General features: G+C 43.2%; 1 protein-coding gene across 1 annotated transcript; it reads right to left on the bottom strand.

Moving 5' to 3' along the window:
• Nucleotides 1–47: 47 nt before the first annotated feature.
• LOC117145073 (3-hydroxy-3-methylglutaryl-coenzyme A reductase) lies at nucleotides 48–17,650 on the bottom strand. The gene is made up of 6 exons (XM_033310590.1): nucleotides 17,069–17,650; nucleotides 3,472–3,931; nucleotides 3,050–3,137; nucleotides 2,350–2,925; nucleotides 670–2,283; nucleotides 48–605 (listed from the first exon to the last, which is right to left on the bottom strand). Exons 2-6 carry the CDS (start codon nucleotides 3,881–3,883, stop codon nucleotides 533–535), a joined length of 2,763 nt encoding a protein of 920 aa, XP_033166481.1. The 5' UTR covers nucleotides 3,884–3,931; nucleotides 17,069–17,650; the 3' UTR covers nucleotides 48–532.
• Between the last annotated feature and the right edge of the window lie 252 nt (nucleotides 17,651–17,902).

Raw genomic sequence — 17,902 nt, 5'->3', positions numbered from 1 at the left:
TGTTTATAATTTTTTGTTAAAAATGAAAACCGAAATTAAGATATCGATATCGATCGTACACGCTCTAATTAAAAGTTTTAATTTAGTCACTATACAAACCCTATGTACTACTTTTCGCTTAGGAAATAATTTTTACAAGTTCAGCGCTTGCACTAGTCCTGGTCATAGCTCCACTGACTTGCATCTGGTGTGGATTCCAGCGGATCATCACTCAGTATTCAGTTATATAGGTAGAAAAAAATAGCGTTACGACGAAAAGTACAATCTAAGTGGAAGTAGCAGCAGCAGTGGATATCGGATATCAACCCATCCATCCTATGCCCACAGCATTGGCTTGGAGCGATTTGCCGATGTGGAGGACGCTGGCTGTTCGGTTCCCTGGCCAGGCCAATCAGGTTATCTATCAAGCAATTTGTGAAACATTCAACTACAAGGTAACACCTAAAGAAATGAGTTGCAACGCCTGGCCTGCACGTTCAAAGAGACTCTATGTACAAAAGGGTAGAAGTCGGCGCCCCTGCAGCGCCCAATCTTAGCTGATGGTGCTGCAGCTGGACACGGTCACGTTGAGAGGATTGTTGGCGCTGCTCACGGCGATGGAGGAGCTGCAAGAAAAGGATCACAAGTTAGAATTTCACTTCAATAACATGTAGTAGATGTAAAACTTACCGATTGTGGCGCATATGACTCTTGACTAGATCGCTATTGACCAACGCCGCCATCAGGCTCAATTCGCCGGCCATAACCGTGGCGCAGACGATCTGTGCAAGCTTCTTTGCGTTGTCTCCTGGCCGCGTGGGATGAGCTCCGCGGACTCCGAGCATTTCCAGGCATGCGCTCTGGCCGGGCAACCCGGTTCCGCCGCCCACAGTTCCCACCTCCAGCGAAGGCATTGTGCAGGTCATGTAAAGATCCTCGCTGTTCTCCGCCCAGCACTCCATGGCAGTAGAGCAGTTGCTCGAGGTGACATTCTGGGCGGGATCCTGCCCCGTGGCCAAAAAGACGGCAGTCACCATATTGGCGGCATGAGCATTGTTGCCACCAATGCTACCGGCCATCGCGCTGCCTCCCATATTCTTCAGCTTGTTACATTCGACCAGTGTCTTGGCATCTGTCCTCAGCACGGAACGCAGTGTTGCTGCCGAAATGGTACACTCGGTGACCACCCGTTTGCCACGTCCCTTAATCCAGTTGATGGCCGCCGGTTTCTTGTCGCAGCAGAAGTTCCCACTCAGCGAGATGATCTGCATGTCGGGAAACTGAAGCTGAATTCGGCGCAGGGCCATCTCAGCGCCCTTGGACACCATGTTCATGCCCATGGCGTCGCCGGTAATGGCCACAAAACGAATATACAGCTGTGGTCCATCCATGGCAATGTGGCAGTCCTTAAGACGGCCAAAGCGCGATGTAGAATCGAATTCAGTTTTCACCACCCGGTAGTTTTCGTCGTTTTCGATCCAAGATTTTGCTTCGGCCGCGCGGGCAACGCTGGGGAATCTTACACACGGAGCACGGGTCATGCCCACGTCCTCCACGACAGATCTAACACCACGAACGGAGAGCGCTTTGCAGCCACGATTCGTGGATGCAACCAAAGCACCCTCGGTGGTGGCCATGGGCACGTAGTAGGTCTCTCCGTCTAACAGCAGGGGTCCTGCGTAGCCGACGGGAATGGGAACGTAGCCCAGAACGTTCTCACAGCAGGCGTTCAGCACTTTGCGGTAGTCAAAGTGTTCATAAGGCAAGACATCCAGTCGACCAACCGGCATCTTGGCACGACCGCTGATGATCATTCGGCGGATTCGCACACCCCTCTCCGGATCATTTAGTACAGATTCGATTCTGTGGAGTGGGCAGTGAGTGCCACCGGCATGGACAATGGATAGAATCTCCTCGTCACTCAAGGACGCTGGTCCACTGCCCTCTTCAGTGGAGTTCAGGATATCAAGGCATTCCTGAATTGGGCGCGGAGGCCTTGTGGGACCCACCAGTCGGTGGCGCAGTGGCAGCAGATCCGTCTGAGTTGAAGCATTGACTGAACTCTGATCTTCAATGGTAAATAATAGTGGGCGGGCTACAGGTGAAATTTCCGTATCCCTTTCCTGTTCAACGTGCTCTTCATCAATTGGTGTGGTTTGTGAAGCCTTGGCGGCGATGGCCACTGGACCTGATTGACGCAACTGATCCGGCAGAGGATCACGATTGTCAAAGCAAATAAATTTAACTACCAAGGCGATGAGAACAATTGAGATTACTATGTGATCGGCACTCATGGTCAGCCACCTGGAAGATATTAGAGTTATGTTATGTTTGGCCAATCAATTGAGTACTGAAGACATTCAAACTCACTTGATGATAATGTCGGCGATTTCACCCGATTCCGTGCGATTATTGCTCACATTCAGGCTTAGCGTGGGCGTCAGCGTCTTGTCCACGGCATCGTAGTCGCTGCCGGAGAAAGCCACCCGGCTGTAAATGTGCACCGCCATCAGGCCTGTGGTCATGATCAGTTTGACACGCTGCAGCACGGGATTGGCCTTCTGCTCCTCCTCTGTTAGCGACTTGAGGAGCAGCGAGCCCTTCGCTTTTTCACGCACCACGGACATATCAACGCCGGAGCGGGAGAGATCGAAGATCAGCGACAGGCAGGCGGGATAAAAGGTCATGAAGACCACATAGTTGACCAGCACCGAGAGCACGGCGAACATGCACAGTACCTCCAGGCGCTGTACACCCGACAGTGTGCCCACGCCCACCAGCAGCACCTCCACAATTGTGTCCAGGGAGATGGCCGGTCCCAGGAGCTCCAGTCCCCTTGCAATGTTCTGCGTCACCTCCGCTTGGTTACTGCCCGATAGCGCTAGCTGTGCTAGGCGGCCAGAGTTGGACAGGTCGATGACCAGCAACAGGAAGAACAGGGCGTCCCTGAAAGTTGGTTGAAAGTGTGTTTAATTGTACATTTAATTAGCACATTTAGTTACATTATAAACTACTGATTTTACGTCAGGGATTTAAAAGCTAATGACCAATATTTTGAATTTTTACTCACTTCAGTTCGGAGATGTCGCTGCCCAAGAACTTGATGATGGCCGTCGTGAAGATGAAGCTGGAGAAGACCGTGAAGAGGCCGGCGATGCCTGAAAGAGACGACGAGATAAGTGGGAGTCACATTACTGGACGGAGGTCGAATCGTTTAGAGCGCACATGAGAAATGCCAGGGAGCTCCGTTTGGCCACCTTCAGGTTGCTACCTGCTGGCTGTCCCACCTCTAAAATCTTGGCCAAACATTCCATGGTTTGCGTTTTTCCCAGTTTTTTTTTTTGTTGAGGTGGGAGGGGGGGGGGGGTCATCAAAATAGTTCGGGGAGGGGACAAACAATGCCGATGGTGTTCTAACCACTTTGGTCAACACACGTGCCCCCCCAAAACGAATCGGGGGCCCACCGAGTGATGTAATTTCCACAGTACTCACCCAGCACATATTTGGATCCCAGGCGGTGGAGGCTGCAGAACTGGTAGTAGCAGTACAGTACGGCCGTGCAGCGGACGATGGTCATCAGGATTACGTCGGCTGCATTGTATTCGGCCTCCAGGCCATCACAGGATTGGCTCCATCCGTGACAGGGCCTGTGCCGGCTGGAAGTGGCCGAGCCACCCATAGACGGTGGTGGTATTGCTCCACTTGCTCCAGATCCAGCTCCAGATCCGGATCCTCCGGCGGCGGCAGCTGAGGCGGTGGCTGTGCCCAATCCGCTGCTCGCATCCAGGGTGTTGTTCTTGTCCACCGTGAGCATGCAGGCCGTGATGGTCAGCAGCGCCACGATGACCTCCCAGGGATGCGAGGCGCAGAACTCGCCGTGGGCGCGAAACAAACGTCCTATCATGGCTGCGGCACGTCCGAATCCCGTCCAGATCTGGCCAATCTTGGCTGGCTGTGGAAGGGAAAAAAAACTGTCAGTTAACACACTTCTCACTGGGTTTTTTCAATTACCGAGAGAGCGGTCACCCTTTTATCTTTGAATTTTAATTGTTCAGCCCAAGGACATTTGAGGCCAGGATGCGGGCCAGGCCAGTCAACTTTTGTGCGCCACATAATCAAGGCAGCAATGGGGAAAAGGGCAGTAGGCAGTCGAAGCAGGAGTGCGAGTTAACTATATCAACAGGGGAAAAACATATCGATTTAACTGTTGACACATTCACAGGCCCGCAGGCTCAGGCGATAAAGACGACCCCTTGGCGAAAAGGAAACGGCGAAACACGTTATTACACTAAGCGGATTTGAACGGGCTGCGTGTCCTTGAGCTTTGGCACGCCTCAGTTCCTCTATACCTCCCCAGCTGCCTCCATTCCCAGGCGATGCAAATCCATGATTGATAGTTTAAGCCGGTCCAAGTTCCGCATGCCGGCAGAGTTCGCGACCGGCTTAATTAAGCCATTGGGCAATCTGGCCGGACGATCGCTCGCCCACCACGTGCCCGGCATAAAAAATGGCCAGCTCCAAGCTGATGCTACTATTATATACAACCACTGCGACTGCTACTGCCCTCCAGTTAGACAACGCGCCATAAATATTCAAAGAGTCCCGCCCAAATGCTGCGCCGGCGCACAGTCTCTTTTTCGGAGCGAGCGCGACTATCTGGCGTCCATAAACAATGTTTTCCATTTTGTTGTAAAAAGAGAAAGACTGCGATAAAATAAACAAATAAATATGCTAAATAAATCAAATGCCACTTTGGCACGCCAAGAGGCGACGTTGGATAGCCGGGGATTTACGAGTGCGAGTACCAGCACCAAAGTGGCTGAGCATTGTGTAATCTGAAGCCTTGGAGGCCATAAACCATCACCAGCACTCAGGGAACAAGCATCCTTTTAAATCTTTATGGGATGCACCATACACTGGCAGGAATTTGCGATACAAAAGTGATTAGGGAGCTAAAAGGGAAAACATTGGGGAGATAGAATAAGAAAGGTCTTGATAGAGATGATAGTTCCAAAATAACTAATTTATTAGATTGTATAAATATGCAGTGTTCTATTTCTTTATCTTTCTCTACTTGGAACCTCTATTATAAATTGATTGAAGATTTCTTCAAAAAATGCATCAGCATCTACCGAAAAAAATTCCACTCTGAAGTTTTCGTTGCAACTCGGAGGCGAACTGAAAGATCAGAGTAATGATTTTTATTGACTCAAAAGTTGCACGTCAAGGGGCCATTTGAGCGAGTAAAGCCTCCAAATGCGATCGTTAAAAGTGCGAAGCATAAACAATTCCTCCATAAACAAAATAGAACAACAAATTTGATGTTTCTTTCCTTTACTCACTGAATGGGGCTAAAATGGAAGACCCGCAAATGCCCGGCAATTGTTGGGTTATTTTTGGTAGGTGTTTTATGGCGAAAATCGGAGCAGGGGTTTCCCGGTGGCCAAAGGCCAGGGCTGAGATTGGGTGCGGATCAAGATCATGTTCGAGTACATGTGCACATGTCAGAAATCGGGTGTAAATCCATCATATGTTTGGCTAAGCAAAATTCACAAGGGGATTTTAAGTAAGCGCCAATTCCGTGGAAGGGATATTCGCCTCGAAAAATAATTGAAATATTCAAGTGTGAAATTTTCGAATGTGGTTTTTTGGATTTTTTTTTCTTGGCGCACAAACAAATTTAAAGAGAATTGGCATGGGGAAAAACTCAGTGTCAAATGCATTCTTACAGAATTACAAAATATTATTCATATTTATAGAACAGTTGAATATTTTCAGTTGAGTATTTTGACCTGACTAGCAATTTCCCAAGAGGTCTTCCTGTTTTTCTCGTCTAATTTTCTTCAATTTCCTGCTTTGGACCCACTCATTGAAAACAATTGAACTGATGAAGTCAAAATGCATTTCGCACCAGAAACAAAGTCACTCCAAAGATGTTGACTATTCGCCATCAAAGGTCCATCAAATGGGTGTGAAAAACACGACAGGAACCGAATGGAGTGGCACTGCGCCTCTGATCTTCCCGAGAAATCTTTTTTCGGGAGCGGGTGTGACGTAAATGCAGAGTTGGAATTGCCAAAGCACAATCGAGAAATTAGACATATTTTTCATTTTCATTCAAATGTTTATTCTCGCTCGCTGTTTTACAACAGAAGTAGCGGGGAACAACAATTAACGAGGGCGCCGCTAATATCTGTTGAATGGCGAAATGTTTAAATTTAGCCCCCAGAAAGCCAGAGCAACCGAAATCCGGAGAAATAGAAGAAAACCGTATTCTTTTCCCTCGTTTTTTTGGGGGCATGGGGCATGTGGCAAGGACGGCGGGCCAAGGGGGCGGCAGACCTTTTCATTTGGCAACAAACGCCACGGCGCGAGTGTGTGCGTAAGAGTATCTGTGTGCCTTGTGCATTGTTTTGCATACTTTTTCGTTTACATTTGAAAGCACTCGCCGAACGGATGTTGCGGCCGACCTCAACCTTATGGCCATAGAAAACAATCGTGGATGATGGGATTTCGGCTGGGGCATAGCTACCAAAATAAATAAATGTATTCCAAAGCGAGAAAATGTCTAAGTAAAACTGAGTAACCGATAAGAAAACACAAATAGTAAGGCAACCGAAATAACAAAAGTATTGTCCAAGCAAATCGCCACTAAAACATTTGTTATGCAAGTAAGTAAGTATCCAAAAATAAATACATGACTTTATTTTTTGTAGCTGGTTTTAATCTAATTAAAACAAAGTTTTTTACCTTCGCTGATATTTGTATAAGATAAATATATGTAGAGTACATATTTTTCACTTATTTTTTCTAAGAAAAACAGCATTATACATGTATATCTTTTCATTTTCTTCCACAAACATTTTTACCAATACGATTTAGCATAAGTAATAAAAGTTCTTAAACTTTCGAGGGCAGAATTTCTTATAGATAGCTATGGAAAGAGGCTTAAGTCTCGGAAGAAATTCTTTGAAAAGAAACGGGCGTAAGCCCCAAGTGCTTGGGGACCTAATAAAACCGAAATTCTGCGAAAATATCGAGCGACGCGTGCAGCATTTGCATTTCCCCAAATTGAACTGGCGGCAGTCACTTCGCCAATCCCAATTAATATGCCCAATGGGTGATGGGTAATGGGTGTGGGTCGTCCAATTGCCGGGCTACCCAGAAATCAGAAAAGGGGAGATCACGATGCGTCATTATTTGCCTGGGTGCCACTCTTCTTTTTTTTTTTTTTTGGGGAGAGGCTGAATGGGTTTTCCTGGAATCTTTGGCATACAGCGTGTTTTCTTATGGTTGCGGAAATTTTCCATATAATTTGGCATTGTTTTTGCACAAATTTTTTGGTAATTAACACGCCAGAATTTAGCACAAAGATGCTAAAAGATAAAAGCCCTGAATCACTTAATTCTATCAAATGAAAAAGACTTTCCCCTTAAGTAGTCAAAATACTTAAAAATAAAGAAGAAAGTATTAAAAGTGTGCCTGTTCTAGAAAACATATATTTTTCTGCCTAAAATTTAAAATATTTGTATATATTTGCGCTGGGCAATTCGATTTCCTTCCATTTATTTTTGACTACTGCACACCATGCAAATTATTGCAATTAACGCCTCTGATTTACGGCTGTTTGTGATTATTTGGCGGTTTCGATTTGATCGACGTGAGTAAAAGTTTGGACTTTGATTTAAACAAATCCAAATTCGAGAATTCTGTGTGTATACCTGCGCCAAAAGTCCAGTACTTTCTCATAGCATTCAATCGCAATTGTTTACGTGCTTTTCCGCCCGATTGAAAAATTCAACAACAGATTGTTACAGTTTGTTTATTATTTGGGCTAGAACAATCAGGCATATAAAATCTGCTCTTAGACCGAGAAAATTTGGCAAACTGGCCACTTGCATGGCGAATAAAGTTGCAAGTGAAGCCGTGTTATAATAAATGTGATAACGATTGGGAAAACGTGGCAGGTTCCAGGTTCCATCCTCCCTAACTTTCCCGGTGCGGAAAACTGGAGGGACAAACGGCGTGGCCATGCATTAATTTATCCAATTAATATTTAGGAGCTTAAACACCATTTTATGGATTAAGTTAAGAGCATTGTGTGCCCTGAAAATATTTATTTTTCACGGCCAAACGAGGAGTAGAATATTTATCATATTTATAGATTTTTTTGAAGAACGCTTTATGGCATTTTTATTAAATACTTTTATTAAATACTTTTTACTTTTACTATTAAATACACTTGGCCATAAATAAATAAATTAACCATCTTGTTAGCTAAAATGCATTTGCTTTTTAATAATTAATGCAATGTCAAGAAGTCGAATTCTGCATTTTTTAAAATCATTTTTTTATGGGATTACTAAAAGTGTTGGTATTGCTCAAATGGTAGTTTACGATACTTCAATTTAAGTATCTAGAAAGACTGCTATGCGACATTGCCAGTTCGCACTATAAAGATACAAGAACTGATTGCCTCACGAACCGGATGGATGTATCTTTTCTGCGTAGCCGTCGTGTCTGGAGATCTTCAATCTTGCAACTAGTTTTCCGCCTCCTTTCTACACAATTCTAGTTGCAATAAAGATGTGTGAGTCATGTGGCCACTTGTCCTACTTGTTTTTTGATCGGACTTGATAGCCCAGTGGCTAATGGTAGCTGGCGAAGATTGTGACTCATCCGGCAGGGCTAAAACCATTTGCTTTTAGTGCAAGTGGCGTGGGATTGGGGGCAACTCATTACCACCGTTTGCCAGTTGATGTTGTAAGATTGATAAGGCACAAATAGATCACAAACTGGTGCACACGAAAAGGGTTTAAACGGGATTGATGGGCCAGTGCTGCGGAAAGTGGCCCCATTCGTGGCGATAAGATAGGAACAAAAACAAGGTCAAAGCCAGAATATTAACATAGATATTTACTATGCAGATCGCACTTTGATATTGACGTTGTTAATTCAGACACTTTATTCGCTGTCAATGGCGAAATTCTTATCAGCCAGTGGCAATCGATGGCATGGCCAACACCCAGATATTCACTAAAAGCCAAATCGAGTCTGAAAAGCAATCAGAAGCACTTGGCACGCAGATTAATGCAGACATCAGATGATAAGAAGGCGAAAACAATCTAAAACACTTTTTAAAGCATTTTTCTTTGCTGTCCAGCCGTTTTTGTGTAATTTACAAGTTGCCAAACAAAAAGTAAAAGTTGTCGCGTGAGGCACAAATAAATAAATTAATAAAACGACAAACTCAAACGGCGATGAGAAGAAAAAACAGTTTTACTTTCTACCAAAAATGCGAATGCTGCTAATTTGTATGCATGTGAGGCCAAAAAAAAAACTTAGGAAGTCTTAAAAAACAGTTGTGTTTTTTTCGAGCGAAACAATGGTAAAGTTAAACAAAGTAAAACCCACAGACTTTGCACATCAAAAGATTTCTTTTCAGCCTGTTCTCCGGCAAAGGGAAAACTTTTACAAGCTGTTGGATTTCGAATTGAAAAAAAAGCAGTACTTAAATCAAAGTTAAAAACATTTCAAATTAATTCCCTGCCCTCTCTCTCCTTCCGATGTTACAACGCTGCGACTGAGACTGACATGTGTCAATAGATTATGTTAATCAGGTGCTCCAGCATCGCGATATCATCGCCATCACCATCAGCATCTCATCCTCTTGGCCAGCGCTTGACATTGACCCACTTAACGGTTGGTCCATCGATTCGCGTTGACCACAACGCCGTTAACCATCCCAAAGAGCTACCAAAAAACCGAAAACCGAACCAAAAACGCTGAGAGGGAAAAACCGGAACCGTTCGCAATGAAATAGAAAGTTTTGTTTTGTATTTCTTTTTTTTTTGGGCTTCAGCCGTCATGGGTTTAAAATGCGTAGAAACCGAAGGCTTTTTGGGGGTTGACTTCGCAAACTATAGAAATTTCAATAAAAAGTTTGATAGAATTCGGTTGAGAAACTATGCGTGAAATTTCAGAAATTTGCTCTGAATTGGAAGGATATGATTTGTTTACATATCCCAATATCTCCTTTTTTACCGCCTTTAAACAATAACAATGCTATCTGCCGAGATAATGTATCTTATCAGTTCACGATACAAAAAAGATTATGTTATTTACACAAATAGATCTTTATTTTGTACCTATTTACTTACAAAGAAAAAAAAGGCCCGCAGATGTAAAGTAAACGACCTTATCGAGGGAATTTAAAATAGTTAATGACTACAAAAATGACTTTAATGGAATAAAGTCAGCTCTTGATCGCGCTTCAGTTTCCCATTGTATTTTAATTGAGGCTATTCAACCGCTTAATTGTTAACATCCCTCGTTAGTCGTCCTTAAGACGAAGTTACTCAATACTATTAATACTATTAACTTCCCAGCCCTGAATACGAATATTATTTCCTGGGAATACACGTTGATGTTGTCAGGGATTAAATGGGAATTCATTTCGTATTCATTTTATGCAAATACTTTCGAAGAATTCAAGACCATCACATTTGAAATACATAGTAATGCATCTGCGTGCCAGCTTCTTTCGGCTGGGCTAATCGACATTTTCGGTGTCGGCACGTGCAGGCAACAACTTGGCATTACATTTGGCGTTAAATCGGTTGCATATATTATTAATATTATTAAGTATTTCAGTGCTTTCAGTGGCCAGCTAATTGGTGAAGCCCGCCAGCGTCGTAGTCGCGATCCGGTTAATTGCCCATTAACATGACTGCTGCGCCTGCGATCGCGAGTCGACGAATAAACCTTTGTTAACAAATTAAGCAATCCAAGCTATTATTAAATAAACCATAATTGAAATGCGCCGCCATAGGCGATGTTTTTGGCCAAGGTTTTGTTTGTTTTATTTGCCAATGCGGCGCATCCCCAGTTTCAGTTGTCTGAGACGCGGCGATTCGCAATCACGCTAAGTAAAGCTGCCTTCATGCTCGGTTTGCCATTTGGCCAAAACCAAAACAAACAAAAAACGTAAGAAAAAAAAGGGGCTAAAAACAAACACGTATGAAAACACGGCAATTCTAATCACGGCAACACCCACATCATTATGTCTCGGATGCACACACATCATCATTAGCATTAGGCCCAATCTGAATCGGAATCTGAATGGGGATGGGGATGGGGATGGGAATGGGTACCTCATCATGGTTGTTGGCGCCTGTCATCTGCCACATAAGCGCTCGTAAAGTGGGCAACTTTGGTTGGCTGCCTCTGATTTCTGGCAGCTTGTTGCAAATTTGAATTTTAATTCGGCCTTCGGCGAAGGGAGAAGGCATTTTTATCGCCGCTCCGCCGGTTCTCTGATGTTTGCCGGATGCAATTTCAATTTCCAATCACAGTCATATTACACGGCTTCATGGATTACATGCTGAGATAGGGGCAAACACGAAAAAATAAGTGGGTGGGCGGGAGTTCTTCACCGCCCACTCATTTCCCCTTCATTTCCCGCCTCCCGATGCCTTTTTCTGGCTTAAACAGAAATTGATTTGAGTTGGTTTGCTGCTCATAGCGTGTGTGTGTGTGATTTTTCGCCATGCGGGCAGTTTGAAGAGTTTCCGACCTTATCAAGCACACTCTACTATCAGTCCTCGATTACCCAAATCAGCATTTTCCCCTGAAGAAACCAATTCGATTAATGCGAAAGCATTTGCAATCAAAAGTTTTCCAAAGTGATTCATTTCCTTGAATTAAGATCGTTTCCACTGAACCGACATTGATGATGAGATAAATAGTAAATAGATCGCTAAGTGCAAATCATCGTGTCAGGGAAAGTGTGAGATATTTAGTGTTGAGTAATGAATTGTAAGGCCAACGGAAACCTTAATGTGTAATAACTTATTGGTACGTGATGTTGGCATTAGAAAATAAGCAGAAAATATCCTCGATTTGGAAAACAAAATAGCATTCCAATGAACTGCCAGAATTATATTCATTCATTAATAATTTCGGTTGCACTACGTCAATCGAATATTTATTATATATTTTGGGTATATATAAGTGTAATTTACCAAATAAGATTGTTATTGATTCTCTTACTTAAATTAAGTAAAAGAGATAGGAAGGCAACCAATGGGGGAATTAATCAAAAGCATCGACTTAGGGAAAAGCAGATGAATTCGAAGCATACATTCCCATCTTGTTTGATTTAGCTAAGCACACATCATTAATTTATAAGTCCTGTCTTGCAGCCGATAATCCATTTATAATCTGATTAATAGCCAGCCCACTTACACTCGCATCCATGTTTGTTTTTACAACCTTATCTGCGAAATATCCGACATCAGGAAAGCAAAACCCACCTCTCCCTCCCTCTCCACACATCAATATATCCGGCAAAATGCGGCGCATTATGGGAATTAATTAAATCCGAGGCACACGTAAAGAATGTTATAAATTGCACAAATATTTTCGTCGTCGGTAAGAAGACCTCGCCTGGCCAACAATAATGGGCTGACTTTGAAGTTTGATTATATACAAAGTGTGAGGGTCGTCGAATGTCTTTCCAAACGGCAGAACTCGTCGAACCAACCAGCTAACAACAAATCAACAAACAAATGCCGAGTGTAGATTCAACACGTTGCGGCTGCGTTTGTGCAATATTTGCCAGACCTTTTGGTAAAAGGCCATTCGCTCCAAGATTGCCTGGTGGTTAGCTGATAGTAGTTTCCTCGGTTCCTCACAGCCGAGAGTTTGGCAAACAAAAGACGATCGGAGAATATGTCGCTTCGGTTAATGTAATTATGGGCGTTTTATTGGATGGACTCTGGGGGAGATCGCATCCAAGTGCCACAGCCCGGCTTCTGCACTGCTCAAATATTTGGCCCGCTTGCAACGACGTTGCTCAAAGTTTGTTTGACCGGCGTAAATAAACAATGTGCCTCTAGTCATGGGTGGCGACAATAAAAATCACGACACACAAGCCAACACAGCCACAGAAACAACAAGCTGCTAAAGCTGCTAGTGCAACACGGCAAGAAATTAAGGTGATAGAAAACCATAAGGAAATCCATAAGTATTACATTCATTGAACCATATGTAATACTCCAACTGCTTTAGCTCTTATCAAATTGGTATGGCTAAGCTAGTAGTTCCTATCACAATGCCAGTATCTTTTATAGCCACTGTATTTGAAGCTTCACATATATTATAGCAAAAGGATTTAAGCCAAAGGTATAGATAGATAGACAGATAGATAGGTGCATATATAGACAGATAGATAGATAGATAGATATGTAGATAGATAGATAGTTATATAGATAGATAGATATATAGAAAGATAGATAGATTAGTTATCTTTTAGATAGCCGTATTATTACAATAGTATTGTCTTTGGTCAGTTTGGCTATCTCCTAACTAGTTTATTAAATTTTGTGCGCAGTGCATTGGCAACATAAGCTTGATGCAAACAGCATGTGACATAGACAACTTGGCAGCGCGAGCTGCAGTTGCATCCGCCCCGAACTTGGCCGGCTGGTATAACTTGGTTATGCCACAAAGCCAATAATACGTAAAGGCAACGCATTTTTCTTGCGTTACGCTTTGTTTCCAATGGATCCGATCGGATTGGCTGATGTTGGTAGTGGTTGCGTCGTCTGGCACCCGTTGCCATTAAAGTCATCAGCATTCAAGGCGGTCAACTACGATTTCGGAGTGCCAATTGCTTGGGGTTCGGCGAGTTTTACGTGCCGAACGAAACGGGTTGCGGTGGGGAGCCAAAGACTCAACTTCAATTGGTTGCAGGTGGGGAAGAGAAGAAGCTGGCCAAAATCGCAGTGGCAGTTGCAACGGTTTACTGGCTGCCACTTCTGAACCCTGAACATGAAAATGTTGACTGGTTTTTCTTCTTCGGCGACCTCATTTTACAACAACAGCACAGAAGTCCTGAGATAAAATGAAAAGTTGTGGCCCCTGTCAGTTTTGATCGAAGAGTTATGCAAAAACCCAGCATGGCTTCATCTTGACTTGTCTTTACATTTTTACTTAATAACCATAAACTTGAGCTGAGTTTCGTTATGATGCAATCTCTCTAATTAATGGGTATTTAAGTGTCTGGAGATAGATCTCTTTAAGATTGTCGCAAGCCAATTAGAAGTAGGAAATCGATTTGTTTCAGTCGTTTTTTTTTTTTGCCAAACGAAAACTTAATTGGCTAGTCGGCCCAAACGCATGCTGGTGCCTCAGTTTTCATTAGCTGCGGTTGCTGCAACATCTTCGCCTTGTTTGCTTCTTTTTCGGGCTCTAATGCGGGCCTAATAAACATAAACTTTGATATGTTTATGCCAGAAGTGCGTGCTGGTTTCGTGAGATGCTGGTTTGTTTGTATTTGCATGCGGTCGGTCGGCTTTTGTTTGCATTTGCGTTTTGTGCTTGAGCCGGAGATATTTGCATTTCAAAGTGAGTCCACAGCCGAGTCTGGGTGACTTTGGGGGGACGCCTTGGGGTACGGACTAATTCGAGCCGATTGAACATCGATTTTATAGCCCCATTTTTTCGTTACGACCATCCGCAACAAAGGGTTCGCATCTGGCCTTCGTTGGAAGTTGGCCTAAAGCAGCGGAAATGTGTAGCCATCAATGCAATGTGTGGATGGCGATGGCTTGGCTTTGCAATACCGCTTGAAGGTGATCGGAAAAGAGGCAACGACGAATTCCAAAGTCATGCTCTCAATACTAGAAATCAATGGGGGTGCAGAGATATGAAATACCTCGATTGCCCGCAGACTACACTCGGCAAAAATAAAGTATCTTATGGATGTAAAAATTTATTTTTTGAAATTCCTATTCCTATATGTTATGTTTTCTGGTAATTTACTTTAGTTCTTGGCTTAAAACCCTAATATTATTTGAATTTATTTCCCTATAAAGGCATTAGAAACCGTTTGTGCGGGTTTACTCATCGCTCGGCGATTTACGATCGCAATTTGCCATAAATAACAACAATTTGCTTGCCATGATGACGATGATGATGAAATTGCAGGCTGAAAATCGCGCACGCGTTTTGCATGCGACTTGGCGCGCGTTTTAGCTAATCGCGCAATCTTTGGACTGGCGGACAGACTCACGTACGCAGGCGGCGGCACATGACCAATTTCTGTTGCCAACACGAAGAGCAGGAGGGGCAGATAGGCCAACCCAGGCGGTGGGAAAGAGATGCCGCACATACAGGCGCGCCGAGCGAACTGCGCATGCGTGCGGTTTAAAACGCGTGCAAGTCGCGCGCTTTTGCAGGTGGCGGAGAAAGTTACCAGCACTGAAACCACTTTTTTTTCGGTCCGTCGATGCCTGACTATTGTTGCTGCGGCTGCCCAAACTACATCGGTTTACATATATATATACACATACTTCTGGTAAAAATAAAAGCAAAGAAAAGAAACGAGAGAGTAAAATGCCAGTCCATAAAGCCGAAAAAGAAGCGCGGCCAGCGTTAAATGAAAATAAATTTGTTTAAAAAACCAAATCAAAGTTGGGCAAAGCCAAAGTCGCACGGCGGTGAGAGCAAGAGTTATGAAATCGCCGCCAATGGAATCCCAATTCGAATTGGTATCAATGAATGTACAGTGTGGGTCATGAAAATAGGAGCAATAGTTGCTTTAATAGTATAAAAAATAACTAAGAGCTAGATTCTTTTCCGAAATTGTGGAACTATAGATACTTTATTATATGTATTCCATCATAGTCAATCAATAGATCTTCTTTGTGTCTCTCTTGAAAGATTCGTGAATGATCATCTATCTATTTAAATATTGACATTGACGAGCAGACTGCAGTTACTATAATTTCGAACTCAGCTGTCTGCGCAAGAGCTTGGCACAAAAATCGAATATGAACATGCGAGAAACCAAGCCGAGCCCAACTCTTTCGCAACTCGGGGCAACTGGATTGGCCTGTAATTGAATAATATTACTACTCCGCTGCAGCAGCAACAAAAACTGAGCAACAAAATACAAAAAAAAAAAAAAATGTAAAAAAATACAAGGAAGCGGCAATGCACTTGACAAAGCTGCTTCACTTGTTGCAGCAGTTTTATGGTTTATGTTTTTCTACATCTTTTTCTTTGGCTTTTGTTTTGTTTTTGTGGCCACTGCATCGGCGGCGACTGTGTGGCATTTTTCACTTTTGCTTTTAATAGCCAGATGCTGTTGCTGTCTGTCGTCTGAGATGGAGATGAAGATGAAGTCGTCATCCGACGGCGTTTTTTCGGAATTTATTTTGGATTTTTGAAATTGCCGCTCTTCACATAACCGTAATACGCCTTCAGCCGGTTTTCATATATACCATACATATCTATATGTATATCTATATATATATATATTTAGTTGTGTATCGTTTCTGTCGCTGCCAGATGTCGCCCATTTCGATTTTGGTAAATTGGTAAAGTGGGGAACAGGCCAAGGAAATCAACTGCCATCGAGAAAGTAGTAGTACTTTCTTTCTACCAAAAACGCACAGTGGCGTCAGGAAATGAAAAGAAATGTTGACAGCGCAGCAGGATGTTACAGTAAACTCCTGCCGATTTGGTTCAAGTGTTTTTTACTAGGAAGGACGCACAAAATAGGTGACATCTGTGCAATATTACTTAAAAAGGAGGCTTTTACTTACTAGAAAATGCAGTACGATTCGGTTGTTATATTTCTTTTCATTACAAAACAATACAAATGTTGAATTTTCTAATTGAATAGTTTTTTGAGCTTCAAATTCTCTATCAGCTCGAAAGTAATCTAATTATCGTTTCTTCACCCAACGCTCCTGTGCTCAAGTGGCTTTTGCTTTTCAAAGAGAAAGTTGTCCAACATGTGTTCCCACTGCAGGCCAAGAACTTTTAATAGACGGCGGCGACGTGGTGCCCACCGAGTGATAAGATTGGGGAGCCCCAATTGCATAACTGTCTACTAACCAAATAGTGGGATACAATGTACAACCAATTATGCAGCTCTCAATGGAACGCGATCGTATCCAATGGGAACCGCTGGCCAATCAGTAGGGCCATGCTGCTTGGAATTTCGAAACCAAAAAGGGGAACCTCATCGGGCAGAGTAGTGACCCCCAAAAAGTCGAAAATAGAACCCAGAACTAACCTTGCTTTTCGACGAGGAATCGATCGGTTGTTTGGAGATCGGTGACAAATGGTTGACACGCGTCTTAATGCACAAAAGAAATGCTAATGAGGATCTGTTTTGGCGGAGTGCGATTTCCAGTTGGAGCGGTCGTTGTTGTCGCTAACTAGTTCTTCTCAGTTTGTCAACTTTCTGCGAACAAATCCACATAGTTTCTTGCACGACGCGTTGTTTGGCTTACATTTATATAACCACTAATTGCGGCACTTTCGTTCGCGAATTTCGTTTGCTACTTTATTTGGCTAACAAATTGTTAAATGTGCAAAACACACCACAGCTTTACTTTTTCTTTAGTTAGTTATTTTTGCTGCAGGGCGCACACTCGAGTTGTATTTGGTTTTGTTGGCAGTGCTGCTGTGGCCCGGTTAAATATCGATATTCTCGCGGATCGGGCTAACTGGCTAGTTGGCTGCGCGACGACTTTCTGCCAATGGGAATCCTGGCGTGCGGAATTATAAACTGTTTCGCTGCGAGCTCCAAAACGAATTGAAACGCTCTGTCTTCCGCGTACACAACTTCATGCAGAAACAGCTGTTTGTTAGTGTGACCAGATGGCGAGTTAAAGGTAAGACCCAGCCCCGCAGCTATAGATAAGTGTTTGCTGTTGTTATCGAATGAGTTATCGAGTAGTTTCTAGGCACTGAAATAAATTCATAGAAAATGTTTTCAAAGTGATATTAAAATATAAAAATAAAAAATACACCTTTTTGTTATTAAGTACGATACCCTTTTTTAATTAATAAATACATTTTTCATAAGAAAGTCGCCCAAAAATACAAAATACCAAAATAAGCT

This window comes from Drosophila mauritiana, chromosome 3R (genome assembly GCF_004382145.1).
Source record: "Drosophila mauritiana strain mau12 chromosome 3R, ASM438214v1, whole genome shotgun sequence".
Lineage (NCBI taxonomy): Eukaryota > Metazoa > Arthropoda > Insecta > Diptera > Drosophilidae > Drosophila > Drosophila mauritiana.
This window is presented reverse-complemented; position numbering and strand designations above follow the sequence as displayed.